This window comes from Artemia franciscana, chromosome 3 (assembly GCF_032884065.1).
Source record: "Artemia franciscana chromosome 3, ASM3288406v1, whole genome shotgun sequence".
Taxonomy (NCBI): domain Eukaryota; kingdom Metazoa; phylum Arthropoda; class Branchiopoda; order Anostraca; family Artemiidae; genus Artemia; species Artemia franciscana.
In genome coordinates this window covers 35574204-35598145 of record NC_088865.1, presented here as the reverse complement: position 1 = coordinate 35598145, position 23942 = coordinate 35574204, and the positions used below count along the sequence as shown (strand labels likewise).

The 23942-nt window shown below is 35.2% G+C and overlaps 2 protein-coding genes across 2 annotated transcripts in view; one reads left to right on the top strand and one right to left on the bottom strand.

The window, feature by feature from the left end:
• LOC136025221 (potassium voltage-gated channel subfamily KQT member 1-like) overlaps positions 1 to 23942 on the top strand; it is a 166373-nt gene that overhangs the window by 27095 nt on the left and 115336 nt on the right. Inside the window, exons 3-4 of the mRNA XM_065701042.1 lie at positions 3692 to 3818; positions 13372 to 13547. Of these exons, the coding sequence (XP_065557114.1) occupies positions 3692 to 3818; positions 13372 to 13547 (303 nt within the window). The remainder of the gene's footprint in view (positions 1 to 3691; positions 3819 to 13371; positions 13548 to 23942) is intronic.
• LOC136025222 (histidine-rich glycoprotein-like) overlaps positions 1 to 23942 on the bottom strand; it is an 83838-nt gene that overhangs the window by 57953 nt on the left and 1943 nt on the right. The window lies entirely within an intron of this gene.

The window sequence follows — 23942 nt, the reverse complement described above, 5'->3', positions numbered from 1 at the left end:
AAACAAACAGAAATTATTACCCATTTGAGGGGCTCACCTCCTCCTAATACCTCGCTCTTTACGCTAAAGTATTTTTAGTAATTTCAACTATTTATTCTAAGGCTTTTGTGATTCTGGGGTCATTCTTAATGAATTGGGACAAAATTTAAGCTTTAGTGTAAAGAGTGAGGATCTGACAAGGGGGCGAACCCCCTCATATATGTAATAAAAATATAAGAATACAAAAGTCCTTTACGTAAGCTAATTTATAAGTTACGTAAATCTTTTACTAATAAAAATATTCGTAAAAAATTAAAAGTTCTAGTTGCCTTTTTAATTAACCAAAAAATCGGAGGGCAACTAGGCTTCCTCCCCTGCTCTTTTTTTTCAAAATCATTCGATCAAAATTATGAGAAAGCCATTTAGCCAAAAAAAAAAAAAAATGTAAATTTCGTTTTAATTATTCCTCTGCGGAGAGCCAAAATCAAAACATGCATTGATTCAAAAACGTTCAGAAATTAAATAAAAAAAAACAAGTTTTTTTTTAACTGAAAGTAAGGAGCGACATTCAAACTTAAAACGAACAGAAATTACTTCGTATATGAAAGATGCTGATTCCTCATCAACGCCCCGCTCTTTACGCTAAAGTTTTTTACTGTTTTAAAAAGAAGAATTGAGAGACAGAGTCAAACTTTAGCGTAAAGAGCGGGGCGTTGATGAGGAAGCAGCATCTTTCATATACGAAGTAATTTCTGTTCGTTTTAAGTTTTAATGTCGCTCCTTACTTTCAGTTAAAAAAACTTGTTTTTTTTATTTAATTTCTGATCCTTTACAAAAACGAAAAGAAATACTGTACAAGAACTGCAGACAGCAAAAAATTCGTTATGAAATACGGAATAAGGAGAAACATCACTATAGGAGAAGGTGTTGATATTCAAAAATCCCTTGTATATATTTATTCATCCGAAGTTTTTTTTTATGTTTATGAAAATCTCTTTGTTAAATAAATGAGAAAATTTGCAAATCGAATACTGTGAACACAATGCGCTTAGAAACCTTCTTTGTTATTTTACATCCATGAATTCCCGTATGCTTGTCATGTCATGTTTCTTTTCACACCCAAGTAAAGTTTCTAAGGCATATTTCAAAATGTGTGTCCTTCAACATTGTAATATATCGGATTTTCTGTATAGCGAAGATGAATCTTACTCGTTATTAAATAAAAACAAGTTTTTTTAAATGAAAGTAAGGAGCGACATTAAAACTTAAAACGAACAGAAATTACTCCGTATATGAAAGGGGCTTTTCCTCCTCGACACCCAGCTCCTTACGCTAAACTTTTTTATTGTTTTAAAAAGTAGAGTTGCGAGAAAGAATCAAACTTTAGCGCAAGGAGCGGGGTGTCGAGGAGGAAAAGCCCCTTTCATATACGGAGTAATTTCTGTTCGTTTTAAGTTTTAATGTCGCTCCTTACTTTCATTTAAAAAAACTTGTTTTTTTTATTTAATTTCTGAAAGTTTTTGAATTAATGCATGTCTGATTTTGGCTCTCCGTACATAAATTATTAAAATAAAATTTGCATATTAATTCTTTTTTTGGCTAAATGGCTTTCTCTTAGTTTTGATCAGACGATTTTGAGAAATGAGGGGTGGGGAAGGAGGTTTTGTTGCCCTCCAATTTTTCGGTTACTTAAAAAGGCACCTAGATCTTTTATTCTTAACGAACGTTTTTATTAGTAAAAAAAATACGTAACTTAAGAATTAACTTACGTAACAAACTTTTATATTCTTATATTTTTGACTATATATATATGAGGGGGCTGGTCCCCTCGTTAATACCTCGCTCTTCACACTAAATCTTGTTTTATCCCAATTCTTTAAGAATGACCCCTGAATCAGAGAGGCCGTAGAATAAATAGTTGAAATTATTAAAAAAAATTTTAGCATAAAGAGTGAAGTGTTTATCTCCTCCTAAATACCTCGCTCTTTATGCTAAAGGATTTTTAAAACCCCTCATATGCGTAATAATCTCTGTTCCTTTTTAAGTTTTAATGCTTCTCCTTACTTTCGATTGAAAAATCTTTTTCATGTTTATATTTTCATTGTTTTTTTTTATAGTAATGCTAGAAAGTCCTGCGCCCTTTTCATTGAATTTCTCTTCCCCCATGAAATATTCCTCCAATGAAAGATCCTCCCATATAGCCCCCTCCCCTGAACCCCACACCCAAACCAAAAAAATCCTCCTGATAACGTCGGTACACTTCCCAGTAACCATTACTGTATGTAAACATTGGTCAAAGTTTGTAACTTGCAGCCCCTCCCCCAGGGACTGTGGGGGGTAAGTCATCCCCAAAGACATAGTTATTATGGTTTTCGACTATGCGGAACAAAATGGCTATCTCAAAATTTTGATCCGTTGACTTTGGGAAAAAAATGAGTGTGGGAGGGGGCCTAGGTGCCCTCCAATTTTTTGGTCACTTAAAAAGGGCACTAGAACTTTTCATTTCCGTTAGAATGAGCCCTCTTGCAACACTCTAGGACTACTTGGTCGATACGATGACCCCTGGGAAAAAAAAAAAAAAACAAAAAAACAAATAAACACGCACCCGTGATTTGTCTTCTGGCAAAAAATACGGAATTCCACATTTTTGTAGATTGGACCTTGAAATTTTTTTTTAAAATTTTCGTTAAAATCCTATGACTTTTAGGGGGTGTTCCGATTCTTTTGATATATCTTTTAGCATCGAAATTCCGTTTTTTAGAGTTTCGTTTACTATTGAGCCGGGTCGCTCTTTACTACAGTTCGTTACCACGAACTGTTTGACAAAAAAGGAAACATATGATAAAAAAACCAGAGATACCAAGCAAAATTTATGAAGTATGGAATAAGGGGAAAAAATAGAACCAAGGGTTGATAAAGGCTATAAAAGAATATTAGCAGCATAAAAGCAAATATATGAAAATTTGACTAAACAAAAGTGCTAATAACGAAAGAGGAAAACAATGGATCGAGTTGAAGATATTACAAAATCCTTTAAGCATTTTCCTCACTTGGGTAACTGATAGTTTGTTCTATATAGTACGAAAATCTCTTTAGTTGCTTATGGTGGAGAATTTCGCTTCCATAGAGATATATAATTTACCTAGTGTTTGTTCCGGCGTGTTCTTTTTTTGCCGAAACAAAGTTTCCAAAAAATATGCCATAGTATTCACTTTTTTATGTTGTATGGCATCGAGTTTTCAGTAAAGGAAAAAAAGACGCTTTTACTTTACAAAAAAAGGAGGAAAGAATATGGTGAAAGAAGTATATAGTATGAAAAATATGAAATATGCATTAAGGAGAAAAAATAGAAACAAAGGGTCGATAAAAGCACAAAAAAGCCTATAGAGCAGAATTTGTTAATTAAAGTAAAGATACCAAAACATTTAAAATATGGAAAAAAGAAAAAAAGAACAAAGCGTTAATCTTACAAAATTGTTGAGGTACATTTTTTTCTTTTATTGACCTGCAAACTTACTTCGTACTTCATAAACATTTCTTTGTTTATATACAGTGAGCAAATCCCCAAATTCTGTGCTTTTAAGCACATAAAAGACTTTCTTCTTATCTTACATCTATTAATTCCTTAGTGTTTGTACTGTCATGTTTATTTTCTTGCGTGAGCAAAGTTTTGAAAGACTATTTCAAACTGTTTACCTTTCCCCCATTGCAGGAAATATCTTTAGTGCTTTTCTTCGGTGTTGAATATCTACTTCGTTTATGGTCTGCTGGTTGTCGTTCAAAGTATATGGGTTTCTGGGGAAGAGTGCGTTTTGCACGCAAACCAATATGCATTATAGGTAAGAACCTTAGACATCTCAAATTATATCAACGGGAGTTCTTCCTCATTAGCTTACAAACTGTTATAGTTATATGACGAATGATTTCTAGCATGCCTCTCGTAAATTTATAAATTTACATTGCAGCCTGTGGGGAAACCATCAATAAAATTGCATGTGAAAGAAAGATCAAGACATGTACAAAGAGTAGAAAAGTATATAAATCATGTATTTTGGAAGTATATAGGGCAGCAAATGTCAGATCTGTAAGTCAAACCTATCAGATATGAGAGGATTTGGAATATAGCGTTATTGTCTGGTATTTTCTCACCAAATTCTTCAAAATAAATATTTATAACTGATGAATGGACAGAAAATTGAAATCTCACTAACTAAAAAAATTGCCACCTTGCGTAGGCCTAGTATAATTCTGATAACGAAAAACGGATGGGTTTCCAAAACAACAGTCACTAGAATTAAGTGTAACTAACATTCTCTAAAATAGCCTTACAAGAAATTAAGTTCCAAAAAATATCTAATACTCAATTCATTTCACAAATAAACCTCTCAGCTCTTACGCTCTTTAGGTTATTTCAACGTTCAGCCTTATATTGCTCGTAGTTACTCCTTTTACGTTAATGCTACTTTCATGTTCGAGGATACTCTAGTGAATTTTACATCTTATTTCTTTGAAACTTTAAAAACTTTTAAGCTTAAACTTTAAAAATTAAATCTTATTGCTAGGGTCTTATCTATGCACTCTTTATCTAATTAATTTTATATTAATCACCCAGAGGGAATAAGCGTTTTAAATTATTATTTTTATTTCTATTTTACGCTTAAATAGATCCTAAAAAATTTTCGGGAGCAGCTCTGAAATTTTTTTTTATTCAATCTGGTTGTTTTTTTTCCTATGTTATTTTTTTTAATTCTAACCAGTTTCACTAGGGACATCCTTTACGAATATAAAAGTTCATACTCAAATAAATGCTAAAACCCCAAAAACCTGAAAAAAAAAGAACGAATAAGTCGATTGAACCTGTGAAACACATTATTCGCGTCTTTAGAGAAAAAATTTTTACTTAGAATTTTACCCAAAAAAATGTAGTTTTCCCTAAATAATTTTGCGATTAACACGACATCGACACAATCGGAGGAACTTAGCTTAATCAGTTGAAAATTCAGCATAATTCTAGCCACCATTGGGGATCAAATTTCTAATTCCACCCAATAAACAATTATTATAGAGTAAATTTCTTAGTTTTTACTAAGAAACTAATTACTGTCCACATATGTAAAAATATACCACTTAAGGCTACAGTCATAAAACTTACTAAGTTTCAGGTATCAGGCCTGGGTTTTACAACAACAGCAAATATTACCATACAAAGCAATTTTCTGCTTGCCTTTCAGAAAAAAAATTGTGTTGTGAATTCATGATATTTACTTTAACATGAGAAAAATTTGGTGATGGTTTGAATTGGCAACGAATAGGTTTTTCTTACATATTTTTGAATATGGCTTCCTCATTATTTTAATTTTGCTTTTATTTACTAAAGCACTCTTGTCTTTTCAAATCAGGATTTTATAAGCACGGTTTTATATTATAATATTTCTTTATCGTTTTTAAACGCATGAAAAGCTAAACACCCCCTATCCATTTTTTCTTATTTATAAGGAAATCGAAGGAAAAATAAGATATCATGTTCAGAGTCGGAGTTGCTAAAATTTTACTGGATTTTTTTGTGGTCCTATTAGGCATAGACTGGAAGATAATTGCCCCAAAGAAAAGCAGATGAAGTTAGATAATTGCTTTCCAGGGAGAATGAAGTTTGGAAAGAGATAACGTGTCTATTGATTCAAAGAAGCATAGTCAAATCATTCCGGATAGAATCTAACAAAAACAAAACTAAGACTTGTATTTTAATGGTTTACTACATCAACTAGCACCATCACGTGTGCTGCAATTATTACTGCAGTGCCAGTGCTGCAGCAAAATAACTTGAAGAAAACTGAGCTACAATATCTGCTTCGATGCTCTGACATTTTTTCTTCCTTTAAAGGTATCTAATATACAAAAAGCCTTTAAAGGCTTGAAATACAAAATATTATGCTCATATTAACTTAGGTTATCTATAGGGCTTTGTATCTAGAAGGATTTAGTGGTATAAAGTGGTAGACAGGAATGACTGTAATACCGTCATCAATCTTTCATTTCTTTTACGTAAACAGTTTCCATAGTCCAACATATTCTTCTCTCTTTTGTACCTACACCCTTCTACCCTACTTATTATGCTTACTGTCGTAGTCTGTAATGCCGTAAGTTTTTATTAATTTTCTGATGCCTAGTGACTCTGGTACCTAAACGTTTATAATCTGAGGGAAAAGATGAGTAGAAACAGTTTGTAAAATGCCAATATCTTTCTTGACAGTCGTCATTGTCGTTGACAATCGTCACTAAGTCAAAATTGAGCCGGCACAAAATAGGCCTAGCCTAATTTGGGAAAATCTTCGTAGGTTAAGTAGCATAGTCCGCTCTAAAAAAGTAGGCACATTGGAGACAAAAGTTCGCTTTCTTTACCTCCCCTACAATTAAAAATACATAAAAAAAAGTATGCAGCTGTTTAGTTTATGTTATACAAAAGAACAAATCCTCAAATGCTGGATGGTAATTATGACATTTCGTTTCAAGACTAGTGCCGGTTGTCATTTCATAAGTTTCCCATGCTCTTTGCTTCAGAATTTAAAATTCAAACAGTTGGTTGAATGTTCCTTGTTATCACCTTTGTCACTTAAATTTAATTAAAAAATTACGTCATAGAAATAAGGTAAAATGCTATTTCGGAAACCACTCTATTATCTACTAGAGGGGCAGAATTCAATTCATTTGTGTTAATTTCCGAGGTGACGTAATTCACAACTGCAATCTTGATGTAATCTGAAATAGAATCTTCCATTAAATTGAGTTAGGAATTATTTTTTAAAAGGAACCAGCTAGAACTCCAAGTAGAAGGATGATGAATATGTATTGATATTTTTTCTGGCCTTGGTGTAGTAAAACGTCTGGTTGATTTCAAAAGAACCAGATTTACCAATTAAAATTCGAACATACATAAAAGAAAACACACTACTTGGCATTTGCATAAGGTCAAATAGTAATTATCAAAGTGATACTGAGTCAATTATTCAAGCCACAAAGTTAATTCTTCCTTTGTCTTTTCGCGTACCATGGGGCTACTTTTACGTTAAAGTTTTGCTATGCCTGGATGGCAGCTCGTCCCTTTAGCACCATTTTCTCCCAGAGTTAGCTCCAGAAATAAATTATTATTATTATAATTATTAATATTAAATATTAAGAACCGCTTTACCCTAGTGGTTACCACGCTAGGCTTGAAATCCTTCTTCTATGAGGAAAGGGAATCAAGTCCTGGTGTCGCCGATCATTTAGTTTGGAACGGAGGTCAGTGGCATGACTCTGTAAGCTCAGCCAGATTCAACCCAGCTCTAACTGAATACCTGGAGATATATGGGAATGGTAAATAGGAAGAGTATTCGAAAGCATAGAAGTAGTAACGCCATGAGTACTTTGAGCAGACCTATAGCCACTACTCTTTTCTTCATTTAATGATTTAAGCTGAAGAGCAACCCTCTCAAGACGCAAGTGTTATTTAACTTCTTCGAGATACATATGCACGTTACGTCATAGGGAATGTTTCCTAAAAGATGCAGGTAAATTTTTCTTAAAAAACCTAAGGGTGTGAGAAAAACCTTCTGGGAGCCCACTCAAAAGAGATTTCCTTGGGTTTTACCTAAAAGTTTCTTTAAGAAAAACCTGTAAGGGCCAGGGCTTGTTTACTCAAAGATTACCGTGGTTGTTCTTCAAAAAAAATTCAGGGGCTTCTTTACCCCCTGAATTGCTAAGGTTGTTATGATTAAAAGCCTTCGAGACTTCTTTACTTCAGTTTTTCTAAGATTGTTCTTTAAAAAACCGTCAGGGCTTCTTTATTCCAGGATTTCTAAGATTGTTCTTCAAAAACCTTCAGGGGCTTCTTTACCCCCCGGGTTTCTAAGATCGTTCTTTAAAAAACCTTTAGGGCTTGCGTACTTCAGGATTTTTAAGATCGCTACATAATAGAATTTGGGATGTTACATAATAGGATCTCTTAGAGTCCACTAGTCAAGTGATGGGAAGAGGTTATTAAGACATATTTGTTCAAGAGGTTTTTCAAGATGTTTCTAGACATTCCAAGACGTTTTTTAAGATATTTTTCTTCAAAACCTTTTTCAAGAGATTTCAGAAAATTTCAAGACATTTTTCTTCCAGGTGTTTTTCAAGACATTTCTAGACGTTTTTAAGACATTTTTCCTAGAAAACCTTTTTCAAGATGTTTCAAGACATTTCAAGACATTTTTCTTCAAGAGGTTTTTCAAAAATTTCATGACATTTCAAGGCATTTTTAAGACATTTTTCTTCAAGGTACTTTTCAAGACGTTTCAAGATATTTCAAGACGTTTTCAAGACGTTTCAATACATTTCAAGACGTTTTTAAGACATTTTTCTTAAAGACGTTTCGAGACATTTCAAGTTGTTTCTAAGATATTTTTCTTCAAGACGTTTTTCTTCATGATTTCTTTGGTTCTTTTTTAATGGGGAACGTTTACCAGTGTTAAGTATGACGCACTCTAACGTGACTTGTTTCTTCAGTGCCCCTGGGGAAGTCCCGGTTGTAACTGAGGAAGGCACACCCGTGGGTGTTGCATAATAACGGTGCCAATGTTAGATGTGACGCAATCTTACGTGTTTTGCTAGATTTATTGCTAGATTACATAATCTTAATCTTCCTGTGATAATATAGTCTTGCTAGATTTATATAATCTTATGTAACTCAGTAGACTTACCGGGAATGACTCAATCTCGCGTGCCATACTAGAGTTCAGGGCCCCGTAGGAAAATTCTCGCTTGTAACTGAGGAGGGCATACAAGTGGGTGCTACCTAATGACAGTGCAAACCTGGGGGTTACATAATGACAGCGCACACGTTGGATGTTATGAAATGGCACCACACTCGTGGGATGCTACGTAATGGTGGCACACAAGTCAATTTTACGTAATCACCATGTACATGAGATATTACGTAATGGTAGCGTACACGTGGGTGTTACGCAAAGACGATGTAAACGTGGACAGTTACTTAATACTTTCAGAAATTCATTTTCTTCAGGAATTTTTTTTTCAAAGCTTTTTTTCCTTCAGGATTTCTTTTCCTTTCAAGGCGACTTTCTCAGGGAAGCTTTATATCCTAAGGGTTATATGTTCCCGTTAGACTTCAAAAGGGCCATCTCCATCCAATGGAACTGCACCTTGTACATCTGGACCATGAAAACCTTTTTAATATTTTGATTCGGTTAATACATTCTACAAGATAGTCTCTTCAACGCATGAAGAAATCCCTGTCTCGCATACTAGAACGATTAAGCGTATTGCGTGTGTGTTCCCATATAATCGCAATAAATGACACGCAGGGTGGAAAATTGATCACTGAAATTTGCTTACATTTGAAGTACACAAGTGATTGAGTAATGGTTTAGAAAGTATTATCTGATAATATTGAAGGTTGTTCTTTGCACATTTTTTTTACTAATAGAGTATTTTCAAAAAAATGGTATTTTTCAGAACATTTTCCTGCAAAAAAAATTCTTTTACGCTAGAATCGATTGTTTAAACTTATTGCGAAAATTCCCATTAGCTTTTCTTCTGATGACTCCGAGCAATGGAGGTCAATAGGGCATAATTTACTACTCCCGATGACACCCTTCTGTCAAATATTATCGTAGCTAAGAGTTTTTCCAAGCTTTTCCCCTCAAAAAAAATTTATAAACTAAAAAATGATCATTTTTATTTGAACTTGTTGCGTGTTGATTTTTGTTCGTGGAACTGATTGCGTGCTGATTTTTTGTTCCTGAAACTTGTTACATGTTTAATTTTCTCTTAGTTAAACTCATACATTGATTTTTCTCAACGTGAAACTGATTTTGTTCTTGGAAATTATTGCGTGCTGAACTTTTTAATGGAAGTTGTTGCGTGCTGGTTTGTGTTCCTAGAAATTGTGGCATGCTAATTTTTGCTCTTGAAACTTGTTGCATCTTGATTTTTCTCTTCCTTAAACTTGTACTTTCATTTTTCTCGTCATGAAACTGATTTTGTTCATGGAACTTGTTGCGTTTGATTTTTATTCGTGAAACTTGCTGCGTAAAGAATTTTGTCAATGGAACTGTGCTTGCTGATTTTTGTTCGTGGAGCTTCTTGCATGCTGAATTTTGTTCGTGAACTTTTTTGCATATTTATTTTTCTCTTCGTGAAATTTGTACTTTGATTTTTCTCCTCGTGAAACTGATTTTGTTCATGGTACTTGTTGCGTGCTGATTTTTGGTTCGTAGAACTTGTTGCATGCTGATTTTTGTTCATGAAACTTGTTGCATCTTGATTTATCTCTTCGTGAAACTTTTATATTGATTTTTCTCCTTGTGAAACTGATTTAGTTCATGGAACTTGTTTCGTGCTGATTTTGCTTCGTGGTACTTGTTGATCATGAAACTTGCTGCATCTTGATTTTTCTCTTCGTAAAACTTGTACGTTTACTTTTCTCCTCGTGAAACTGATTTTGTTCATGGAGCTTGCTGCTTGTTCATTTCTACTCGTGAAACTTGTTGCGTGATGAATTTTGTTCGTGGAGCTCGTTGCCTGCTTATTATTGTTCGTGGAAGTTGTTGCTTGCTGATTTTTCCTCGTAGAACTCTTTGCGTGCTGATTTTTGTTCGTGAAACTTGTTACATGTTGGTTTTTCTCTTCGTCAAAATTTCTACATTGATTTATTTTTTTTTGAAACTGATTATATTCATGGAACTTATTGAGTGCTGATTTTTGTTAGTGGAGCCTATTGCGTGGTTTCTTTTCATGAAACTTTTTGCCTGTTGATTTTTCTCTTCGTGAAACTTGTACTTTGATTTTTCTCATCGTGAAACTGATTTTTTTCATGTAACTTTTTGTGTGATGATTTTTGTTTGTAGAACCTGTTGCTACTTGATTTATCTCTTTGTGAAACTTGTACATTAATTTTTCTCTTCGTGAAACTGATTTTGTTCATGGAACTCTTTACATGTTGATTTCTCTTCTTGAAACTTGTACATTGAATTTTTTCTTCGTGAAACTTGTGCAATGATTTCTTCTCCTCATGAGAATTATGTTGTTCATGGAACTTGTCACTTGCTGACTTTTATTTTTCGAACTTGTTGCGTGCTGATTTTTTTTCATGGAACTTGTTGCGTCCTGATCTCTGTTCGTGAAACTTGATTTTACTCTTTGTGAAACTTCTACATTGATTTTTCTCCTTGTTATACTGACTCTATTCATGGAACTTATTGAGTGTGGATTTTTGTTAGTGTAACCTATTGCGTGGTAATTTTTTTTATGAAAATTTTCGCATATTCATTTTTCTCTCCGTGAAACTTGCACATTTATTTTCTCAATTTGTGAAACTGCTTTTGTTCTTGGAACATATTGCTTGTTGATTACTGTTGGTGGAAATTGTTGCGAGCTACTTTTTATTCCTGATACTTGTTGCATGTTCACTTTTCTCTTTTTGAAACTTGTGCATTGATTTTTCTCCTCGGGAATATGTTTTTGTCAATGGAACTTGTTGTGTGCTGATATTGTTCTTGAAAATTCTTGCATGTTAATTTTTGCCTTCGTAAAATTTGCGCATCGATTTTTCTCCTTCTGAAACCGATTTTGTTAATGGAACTTGCTGCATGCTGATTTTGTTTCGTGGAACTTGTTTCGTGCTGATTTTAGTATTCAAAACTTGTTCCTTGTTGTTTTTTCACTTCGTGACACTTTTATATTGATTTTCCTCCTCGTGAAACTGATTTTGTTCATGGAATTTGTTGCAGGATAATTGTTGTTCCTAGAACTTCCTGCGTGCTGATTACTTGTTCGTGAAACTTATTGCATTTTATTTTTCTTTCTGTGAAAACTTAATCTTTTAATTCTAATCGTGAAAATGATTTTTATACATGAAACTTGTTGCGTACTGATTGTTGTTCATAGAACTTGCTTCGTGCTGATTTTTTGTTTGTGAAACTTGTGGCTTGTTCATTTTACTCTTCGTGAAAACTTGTACATTGATTTTTCTCCACGTGAAGCTGATTTTTGCCTTAGAGCTTGTTGTATGCTGATTTTTGTTTGTGGAACTTGTTGCATGCTGATTTTGCTCATGAAAATTGTTGCATATTGATTTTTCTCTTGTGTAACTTGTACATTAATATGTGTCCTCGTGAAACTGATTTTGTTCATAGAACTTGTAGTAGATTACGTTAGGTTTAGGGGACTGTACCAAGTGTGGTGGAACGTACGCCTTACCTACACATGGTACGTTAGTTTAATTTACGTTAAGTGACATGTCATCTAACCAAACCTGAAATACCTAACCTAACCTAAAAACCTATGACCAGTCTTAAAATGTAAAGAAACGTCTTGAAAAATCTCTTGCAAAAAAGTGTCTTAAAACCGTCTTGGAATGTCTTGAAAAGCCTTGAAGAACAATGTCTTAGAAAAGGTTTTGAAATATCTTGAAAAATCTTTAAAAATGCTTGGAAGAATAATTTTTAAAAAAACGTCTTGAAATGTTTTGGAAAATCTTCGGAAACCTCTTGAAGGAAAGTGTCTTAATCTCCCCCCTGCTTGACTAGTGGCTTTTAACACGTCTTAATATTTGACATCCCAAACCTTATTATGGAACAATAGTAAAAAACCTGAAGTAAACAAGCCCTGAAGGTTTCTTAAAGAGAAATCTTAGACATCCTGGGGGTAAAGAAGGCCCTGAAGGTTTTTAAAGAGCAATCTTAGGAATCCTGGAGTACAGAAGCCCTGAAGGTTTTTTTTAAACAATCACAGAGATCCTTAAGTAAAGAAGTCCTGAAGGTTTTTAATCATAACAATCCTAGAAATCCTGGGGGTAAAGAAGCCCTTGAAGGTTTCTTAAAAGAACAACCACAGCAATCCTGGAGTAAACAAGCCATAGCCGTCACAGATTTTCTTAAAAAAAAGAAAATTAGGTAAAACACAAGAAAATCTTTATTTAGTGGGATCTCTGAAGGTTTTTCCCACACCCTTTATAAGAAAAGTGCACATGCATCTCTTAGAAAGCACTCCCTATGTCGTAACTTGCACCTGTGTCTCGAAGAAGTTTAATAACACCTGCGCCCTGAGATGGGTCTCTGTTTAACTTAAATTATTAAAGGAAGAAAGGAGTAGCGGCTATGGGTGTGCTCAAACTGCCTATGGTGTCACTACTCACAGGTTGGCTGGCCCCCAGCCCTCCACTGCACTTCCTGGCTGAAGGGCCATGATTCAAATATCAGAACCACCGGTATGGACTATAAAGTACAGTGACTGTGAATTAAGTATTATAATTGTTTATTATCTGAATATGACTAATTTTAATATTTATTCGTATATTTGTTACCTGTAATAATTTCTCGGACGTTTTCCCCAATTTTCTACTTTCATTTTTAGATCTGATAGTGGTAGTAGCTTCACTTGTAGTTCTGACGGCCGGCTCAAACGGTCAAGTTTTCGCAACTTCAGCAATAAGAGGTATCCGCTTTTTGCAAATTTTAAGAATGCTTCATGTAGATCGACAAGGTGGTACCTGGCGTCTTCTTGGGTCCGTTGTTTTCATCCACAGACAAGTAAGTGTTTGATTGAATTTGAATTCTGGCTGTATGTCTATTAGGAACTGAAAAATCTGCGAATTTAAACAAAAGAAAAGATAGATTTTGTGAAATTTATGTATACAGATGGGTCACCATATCTTTTAACGTTCTCGCAAGTAGTATACTTTTGTTTCATTATAATTTTCGTCGCCTGCTTTTGAATAGTCTCCACTGGCTATTCAGGTTGTCCATATAATGTACTTATGGTCCCAAAAGAGTGCGTCTACTCAAGACTAGGATCACATTCGTTATGCTCTCTAATAACATTCGTGATGCGCAAATTCAATTCTCAACTGAGGCTGGGAGAAACCCATTCTTGCGAAACTAATAAGTAAGCTCACTGGACGGTTACCCTTTTCCCCCAAACTGGTATCAGCTCCAATAGACGAACAGTCACCAATAAAAGTGAAGTCCATGATATAAAAAAAGCCCTGCAGTACCAGTCCATTATTCAGCACAGGTGGTTTAGCTTTTGAGGATTGAACCCATCCCTTTGGTTTGTTTTTGTTAAGTTGAAAGCCTGATCTCATTAATGAATTGGGGATGCACTTCTCATTACTCTGCGATGTATTTCAGAAGCAGGGAGATTTCATTCAGGTATTTGAATCTCTCTTCAATTCGAGAAGAACATAGTTAATTACTCTTAAGAATAAAAGGGCAACTAGCTTCGTACCTTGTGGTGCGCCACGTATCAGGTCAGAATCAGAGTCACCTGGGAATAGAGAGAGAGAAAAAGAGAGTAAATGCTTTGGAAACGACTTTAAGCAAGAACAAAACTGAATGTGCTTTCTAGCATCCATCTATGCTATTTTCTGCTGTATAGTAGCGAATAAGATAGAATGATTTGCAATAGTTGACTAGAACTAAGTCAACGAGAGTTCTCCTTTGTCTAACCACTCAATATTCCCAGATTTATCAGGATTTTAGTATTATTCCGGTTTTCTCAGTCACGAAATTCCCTAGAAGTGAATGGGCAAATGTTACCACAAATGTCTGTTTTTATTGACTTTAATGGAAATATTAGGTTTCCTGTTTATTTTATGTACTTGCAAGTCATGGTTACGAGCTGCAAATAAAGAGCAACTCGTTCTAATTGTAATCAAAATTTTTAAAAAGGAGCTTTGATAGTAGCAAATACCTTACCAGAATTTTTTAATTATGGCTATAAGCTTATTTTTAACCGAAAAAAATAATGAGCCAGAGAAAATTTAACCCAGTTTTTGAAAAAAGGTGAAAACATCCTCTTGGGGTGAATTATTTTCATGCAGAACGTACCATAAAAGTAAACATACTAGATAACCCTACTCTAGATGTTCCAATCTCCTATATAAAAAAATAATAACAAAATATGAATTCTGTATTTGTTTCTCGATAAGCATGATAGCTGATTTATTTGTGTGTAATTTTCCCGGGGGTGATTGAACCGATGGTCTTAGAATATCAGAAGAAGGCTCATTAGAAAGTAAACTGAAAGATCTAGTGATACATTTTAGTAACAAAAAGTCTTATGCCATAGAATGTGTCGTTCTTTGCTACATTGCAGCACAAAACTACAAGTTTGGCCCAAAGGTACCAAAAAGCCATCAAGTGAGAGTTCTGAGGTGGCCAATCGATTTAAAATCATCCAAAAGCTATAGATGGAGCTTTCTTATTTTAAAAACAGTAAGCCTTTTTCTTAAATCTCCATAGGTTTTCAGAAAATATAGGGGGAGTTTTTGGAGAGGGGTAGAAATTAGTCTCCGATCCCCCTTGATTCCCGGGAATATTATCGGAATATACTTGTAGTTTTGGTGCTTGAGTTAACTCTTATTGCAAACAGTCGTTTTCTATGTAAAATAAAAGAGTGCTTTCACACTTCAACTAGCATAACGTTGGAAGAGGGGTTATTATAAGTACTGCGAGGAATTTTTTTGGGGGAAGGAAGGTTCAAATGCTACCATGAGCTTTGTTTTCACAAAGAACTAAATGGAAATATTTCACGTTGTACGTATTCAAATACATTGCTAAATGTCTTCTTGTTTTCTTAGGACATTACCCTCCTCCTGGCTTCCATGGGGAGTGTCAATATACAGAATATTTGTTAGAATAATTCACCTTGAAACAAATAAAATGTAGTCGAGCAAAATCTATTATGCATTATGATTCTAAGTATGCAAAATTTATTATTGTTAAAATTGCTCATTATGCTATTAAAATATTTGTCGGAAACCTCCGGCCCGCGGGCTGCATGTGGCCCGCGAGGTGTCTTAGTGCATCCCGTAAGATCCTTGCTGCAAGGCACCTGAAAGACTATATTACCAGCAAACTAATGCATGACGGAGTGAAAGGGGATACCATCTAGTATTCTCGGAAAAATTTGTAAACACCATCTAACATGGTATGTTGACATTTATAGATCCAGACCAATTATTTTGGTATGTTACAATTTTTGTTTCCGAGTGAACTTACCTTACAGTTTGTGAAATACCCCCCCCCCCCCAAAAGAAAAAAGAAAAAAGGCTGACTACATTGTCTTTGTTTATTGTTTTTAGTTCAGTAAAATTCAGTGCACATGGTAACAAATGAAAACCATATTATCCGGTTATTTTATGTGGCCATTTTGTGGCAAAATATTCAGAAGAATAAACAATAACGCTTGATTTTGTAGATGGGTGCCACCTGGTATATAGAGGGACAGGAATAAATGGTACACACTGGGACATATCCCAGTATGTACCAGATGACACCCATCTGCAAAATCAAGAGGATTTTTTTTCTAGTACAGGTAAGTCTCATCAAAAGGGTTTATGTACATCTAGGTTGTCAAAGGAGTATATATACAATGTCTCCAGAACAGAATAAGGTTTCACGTTTCAGGGAAGCTACTACTAGAACTACTACTAACAACTCACCGCAGCACCAAGCCGCCTAAGGCCAACTCAGCTACGCCCGCTCCTCCTCCATTCCAATCTATTCAAAGCCTCCCTCTTTATAACCTCACAGAAAGTTCTCATTTCCTTTAAATTTTTCTCTATAACATTCACCCACCCCAGAGAAGTTGACCTGCTTTCTGTTTAGCCCTAGACGTTTGACCCAAAAAGGACAATCTTCATCAATCTGTCATCTTTCTTCCACAGAATGTGCCCTAGCCACCTTAACCTTTCTTTCATTATAACTCTAGAAAGCGGTACTGAACCACATTTTTGGTACAACTTACTGTTTAAAATACGGTCAGTCAACCGGGCATCCAGAATAATCCATAGCCAATTTTTAGGAAAAAATCTAGTAAATCTTAATCCAATCTTCGGACCGCCCTTGCTTCAGAAGCCATATTTGATCACTGTCATAACTGTCTTCATTACCAATCTTTTTGTTACCCAACGTCACCTTTTCATCTTCACTTATTCCTAGCCTTAGTGACTTAGTCTTCAAAACATTAATTTTGAAACCTATTCTAGAACCCTGAACTTGCAAAACCTCTAAAACTTTATTCATTTTCCTCAAATTTTCATCTAGGATTCTTAAATCATCAGCATAATCTAAGTCCAGGAAAGTGTTTCCTCTACATTTGATTCGGTGGTATCCCATTGCCTTTCCTGTCTTCCTTAAGACAAAATCCATAAAAATGATCCATATAAAGGGTGATAGAACTCAGCCCTGCTAAACACCTGATTTAACAAAAAACTAGTTGCTAACCTCATTTGCTACCTTAACCGCAATTGTGTTATTCTCGTACATAGCACTAACCCCTTTAATGTATTTGTCTGGAATACCATAAAAAGATAAGACCTTTTCTAAGGCTCTTCTACCAACATAATCAAACGCTTGCTCATAATCTATAAGACAGAGGACCAAAGGTGTTTGACAACTAAGGCATTTCTCAACTATTCACGTAAGAGTGAAAATTTGGTCGAAACATCCTCTACCTTTTCTATAACCGTACTGTTCTTCTTTTGAGAAACTTTGTCTACAGTATCTCTCAGTCTACAAAGTATTATATTACTAATTAATTTGCTACCTAATAAGACCAGACTAATGGCTCGATAACTACGACACTCACTTTTATCAGCTTTCTTATTCAGGTGTTTAATTAAACTTTTCTAAAATCCTTAGGTACTTCCCCTTTTTCGAAAATCATGTTCATAATCAGTAATTTATTTCTAAGCTCAGAGCCACCATATTTAAAATACTCATTTACCACACTATCAGCACCTAGAGCCTTATTATTTGTAATCCTTTTAGTACTGTCGCTAATTCTTCCTCGCAAAACAAAACTTCCTTGACATCCAAGTTATCACAAACTTTTCCATTTTCCTGCAACTATATCACGGTTTAGAAAATTCTCCAAATGTTCTACCTATCTCCTCTTAACTCTTTCCTTATCACTAATTGTGGCCCCGTTCCTTTCTTTAAATGGGACAAGTCTGGATCGACTATTCAATTTGCTGAAATGACGGTACAATGTTTCACTATTATGCCGTCCAGCTGTTTCTACAAGATCCTCGGTAATTTTATCCATGGCCTCCACTTTACACCTCCTTAGTTCATATTTTAATGCTTTCTTCACTTTCTTTCCACATCTTTTGTTTTCATATGATCTAACGCTCAGATCCCCTTTTCCTCTCTATTAACCCCTTCTCAGAACCCCTTCTCCTCCCGTCGTCATTTATATATCGCCTTGTGCCCTCCGGCATCCCCGTTGTTGTTGTTTCCCTGTGTCCCGGTCGTCATTTGTGTCCCGGTGTCCTAGTCTGTAATTTCTCTTTGAGTGTTGCGGTTGTCATTTATATTCCCTGTGTCCCAGTGTCCCGGTCGTCATTTTTGTCCCGGTCGTAATTTGTGTTCCGGTGTCATAGTCTGTAATTTCTCTTTGAGTGTCCTGGTCGTCATTTATATTCCCTGTGTCCCGGTCGTCATTTGTGTCCCTGTGCATTGTTGATGGTGATTGCTAATCGAACATTCCTTGTGTCCCGGTCGCTTTCTCTTTGAGTGTCCCGGTCGTCATTTATATTCCCTATGTCCCGGTGTCCCGGTCGTCATTTGTGTCCCGATGTCCCAGTCTGTAATTTCGTCAGTCGACAAACATGACGTCAGTCGACACACAAACATGACGTCACTCGACAGACACACAGACAACTTATTTTTATATATATAGATAAATAGATACGTCAGTTGACAAACATGACGTCAGTCGACACACAAACATGACGTAAGTAGACAGACACACAGACAAACAACTTATTTTTATAAGTGCCCCCATCAACTAGGTGTTGGGGTGGCGTGAAGCGTCACCCCATTAGCTAGTATATTATATTATATATAATATACCTCATACATAAATAATATATAAATTACCTTATATTAATAATATACCTTATATATAAATAAGTTGTTTGTGTTTTGTGTGTTGACTGACGTCATGCATGTTTGTCGACTGACGTCATTATAAGGATTGAGCATTATGGCGCCATGAAGTTGTTTGTCGACTCACGTCATGTAAGTTATAATGTCAAAGGCTTTGTATATGACGTCATTATAAGTATATAAGAATGCCTTTCAAAGAGAAATTTCTAATATAGATTTTAACAAAGCATGCCGAGGAATCACAACAACAGCGTGAAAAGAGGCTTATGGCTAATAGAGAAAGTATGAAAAGAAAGCGTGCCGAGGAATCAAAGGCTAATAGAGAAAGTATGAAAAGAAAGCGTGCCGAAGAATCACAACAACAGCGTGAAAACAGGCTTGCGGCTAATAGAGAAAGTATGAAAAGAAAGCGTGCCGAGGAATCACAGGCTAATAGAGAAAGTATGAAAAGAAAGCGTGCCGAGGAATCACAACAATAGCAAGAAAACAGGCTTGCGGCTGATAGAGAAAGTAAGAAAAGAAAGCGTGCCGAGGAATCACAACAACAGCGTGAAATTAGGCTTGCGTCTAAAAGAGAAATCACCAAAAGAAAGCGTGCCGAGGAATCACAAGAGCAACCTGAAAATTTTCGCCTGGCATTCAGGTACAGCCCAGTCGATGATTATAGCTTGAGTAGATGTGTTCAAATCGGGACTATGTCTAAAATTTGTCCCTATTGCAAGGCCTTGAAATTTAATGGTGAAACACTGGGAATGTGTTGCGCCTCAGGAAAAGTTAAACTTCCTCAACTGGCTGCACCACCAGAGCCATTGAAGACTTTGCTACTGGAACTACGTCAGAATCTAAGCGTTTTTTGTCAAAAATCAGAAAATATAACTCATGTTTCCAAATGACGTCGTTTGGTGCCCAAATCGAAAATCAAGATCAATTTATGCCTAATATCAAAGTAAAAGGGCAAATTTATCATAGAACAGGATCCCTTCTACCATTCTCAGGCGAGAATCATAAATTTTTACAACTGTACTTTATCAGTGATAGAAATTCTGAATTGAATGCACGTTGCGAAATTTCAACCGACGTTGAAAGGACTATCGTTTCCCAATTGCAACATCTTTTCCACGAAAATAATAATTAAGTGAATCTGTTCAAAACAGCCATCGATTTGATGCCTACTGATACGCATAAAATTGTTATTTCCGCTGACAAAACGCCTACTGGCCAACATAATGCTCCAACTATCGACAAAGTGGCAATCGTTTTGGTCGGTGATCAATTCTTACCTCGAGATATTATTCTTTATAAGCGAAACGCTCAGTTGGTAAGAATTGCTGAAACTCATCGATATGTATGCAAAAATTGAATCAGAACATTTGCTATTTATCCGTCTGAATCAGACCAAGCTCCGCTCTGAACAATACATTCATTTGCGAGATGAAGTTGTAAATGACGGTAATACCACAAACGTTAGAAGATTAACGATTTTACCTTCGTCACATGCTGGCAGTTCCCGTCATATGCATGAATATACTCAAGATGCTATTGCGTATTTTCGTATCTATGGTCGTCCAGATTTATTTATTACATTTACATGTAATCAATCTTGGGACAAGATACGGCAGCTTTTACTTCAAGGACAATCGGCGGTTCATAGACAAGACATTACGGCCCGTGTCTTCCGGCAAAGTTGAAATCACTGAAAAACTACATAGTAAAACTTAAAGTGTTTGGGTCAGTGCGATGCTGGATGTACTCAGTGGAATGGCAAAAACGAGGATTGCCACACGCACATATTTTGGCTACATGATAAAATTACTTCTAATGAAATTGACGATGTGATTTCCGCTGAAATTCCTGATGAAAATGTCGATACAGGGTTATATGATATTGTTGTAAAAAAAATGATATATGGACCTTGCGATGGACTGAATGAAAAATCACCATGCATGGCCAAAGAAAGGTGCAAAAAGCAATATCCTCGACTTTTAGTACCCAAAACATTTATTGGCAATGATGGTTACCCACAATATAGAAGAAGATCTACTGAAGATCGTGGTAAAACAGCAATAAAAAAGAAGCATAACGGTATCACCATCGAAGTAGATAATCAGTGGGTTGTTCCATATTCACCTTTATTTTCAAAAACATTTAATGCACACACAAACGTTGAAAACTGTAACTCCGTAAAGGCAATCAAATACATATGTAAATACGTCACCAAAGGCAGTGACATGGCAGTTTTTGGCTTGCAGTCCGAAATCAGTGATATCGATGAAATCGTACAATATCAGGTTGGAAGATACATTAGCAGTAATGAAGCTGTTTGGCGAATTCTTTCATTTCCGATACATGAACGAAGTCCAGCTGTTGTTCACTTAGCGGTACATTTACAGAATGGACAAAGTGTTTATTTTTCGGAATCCAACGTGCGACAAAGAGCCCTGAATCCACCGGATACAACGTTAACTGCTTTCTTTTCGTTATGTCAAAATGATTATTTTTCCCAAAAAAAAACTGCTGTATACTGAAGTGCCTTCGTATTACACGTGGAATGCTAAAAATAAAGTATTTGAACGTCGAAAACAGGGTAAGTCAGTCGACGGCCAACCTACCATCTTCAAAGATACCACGATAGGAAGACTCTACACCATTCACCTCGATCAACATGAATGCTTCTTTCTCCGTCTGCTTTTGGTGAATGTACCCGGTCCGACGTCTTTTGAGTATTTGAGAACTGTAAACGGTATTATACATGACACTTACCGTAATGCATGCCAAGCTCTGAATTTATTTCAGAATGACCACAACACTGGGATAACTGCATCCATGACGCGTGCGAAACGTCAACTCCAAGTCAAATTCTTGTATTGTTTGGAATCATACTAACAACTTGCTCTCCTTCAGCTCCTACAGAGCTATGGGAAAAATATAAATCGAAAATGGCCGAGGATATACTCCATCGAAAACGGCTAGAGACGTCAGATATGACTTTTGGTTTTACATCAGAAATTTATAACTACACTTTAGTTATTATTGAAGATTTGTGCGTATGTATGGCAAACATACCATATTATTATGGTAATAATAATAATAATAATAATAATAATAATAATAATAATAATAATAATAATAATAATAAAATAAAAACATAATAATAATAATAATTTAATTTTAACCCACTTTACCCAACAAGACAAAAGTGGAGTTATGAATTATATAGGAAAAAAAGAGACCAAAGTAAAGCAAAAAAACAATCAATTAGAACAAAAACATGGGATAAGACCATAAAATGGTTAAAATTTTGAAATAGCAGACTTGGAACACTCTATGTGTAACAGGGCCTGTTTTGCCTTTACATCTGGAGCATTAAAATTCTGCATAATTTTTCGATTCTTCTAGCATGGTGACAAATAAAGTAAAAATACCAAATACCGAAACTACGCTGAGCGGAGAACTTGGATATCAGTTTTTGAGGAAAATTCGACACAAACCAACAAACCAGATAAATATAAGAGAAAGGATATGAAGAAATTGTTTTTTTTATTTAATTTGTATCCAGGATTTACTTCTTATTGCGACTCGCTTTATATACAATTTTCCGCTTTTATTATTGTTATTCACCAACATTTTTTTTTTATCAGTAAATACGATGCTACTCGCTGTAATATTCCTAACATATACTATTAAACGTCAAGTTTCATTAATGATCATTTTTCCCCGTAAGTGGGCGTTTAGTATCTCTGATATAGTCTATAATGAGTAATTATCTGCATCTTTGCTAATACGATTATTATCTTGGGAAGCTTATTAATCTATTAATAGTAATAATCTTTTATGATATAAGTTACTGAGGATTACCTTTAGCAAATAGAACAACTGCGTGATTACGTAACCAATGTTCTTCAAGCAATAAACTTTTGCATTTTGAATGGTAGAATAGAAATGCAGCATACCTGGATCATACCGTATTGATGAGTGGGTAATCTAGGTTAAGCGACCGACTGGTAAAAAGACAGAATAGACTTTATTGGCTTAAAATCGTTGCTTAGTTTTTGGATTTGATAAAACATAAGATAAAATAGTGTGCACACAACATAGTATGTGCCATTTGGAAGACTCATGGTGGTTTTATTTCTGCCATTCTGCAGTGTAAGCTACTTCATCTATGTAAAATGGCATATGATTGGCTAGCTAAAAATCATCTACTGCTCAGAAACAGGTTTACAGTTTTACCGACCTTAAAAGACGTTATTCGCGACAAGCCTTGTTTTATCGGCAAAAATATGGAATTGCACATAATCTAATGGAACGAATAGCTGGCTTATATGACTGACTAGTATAAGTTATCTTAATCATTGACAAGAAAAGTGAGAGATATAAAAATGAACCATGCTTCTATTGTCCAAGTCATTTTACCTCAATAAACTGGCACTAGCAACTGGGTCTCCGTTGTGACTTTGCAAGGTTTTTCAGAGGCACTATCCATATCATGGAGGTAATTATTTACAAAAGAACAAAATTTGTAAAATTCTCTAATTCTTTTAAAACCATGAGTGCCATAGTTGGAATTTTGCGCCAAAAAAAAAGAAAAAAAAACACTAGTCGGGAACACTTTACACTAGCATTATTGGTTCACTCTCCAAATCAAGCTAATTCTTCTGCTCTTGCTAATAACGGTTGGGCAGTTTTCTGCTAGTTGCGAATATCAGAGAGAAAACTAAAATGCTTCGCCAGCCAGTTTGCAAGTAACACCTTTATGTAAACCAATTTGATAAGCCTGCTTTGCCACAGGGTTAGTAACTGGACTCAATTTGCAACCGGCGACAAAAGGACATTAAATAAAAGGGGGAATGGTACTTTTTGTGATGCTCGATGCATTTTACAATTTGTATCCCTGTGCACATATATTTCTGATGAAAAGGAGTATTTAAATTTTTCTATATTGATGTAAAATTACATTAAATACGAGGGCTACCACTCTTAAGATTTTCTCCGAGATCTTGGTATATCTGTCTTGAGTTTAGGATCTGA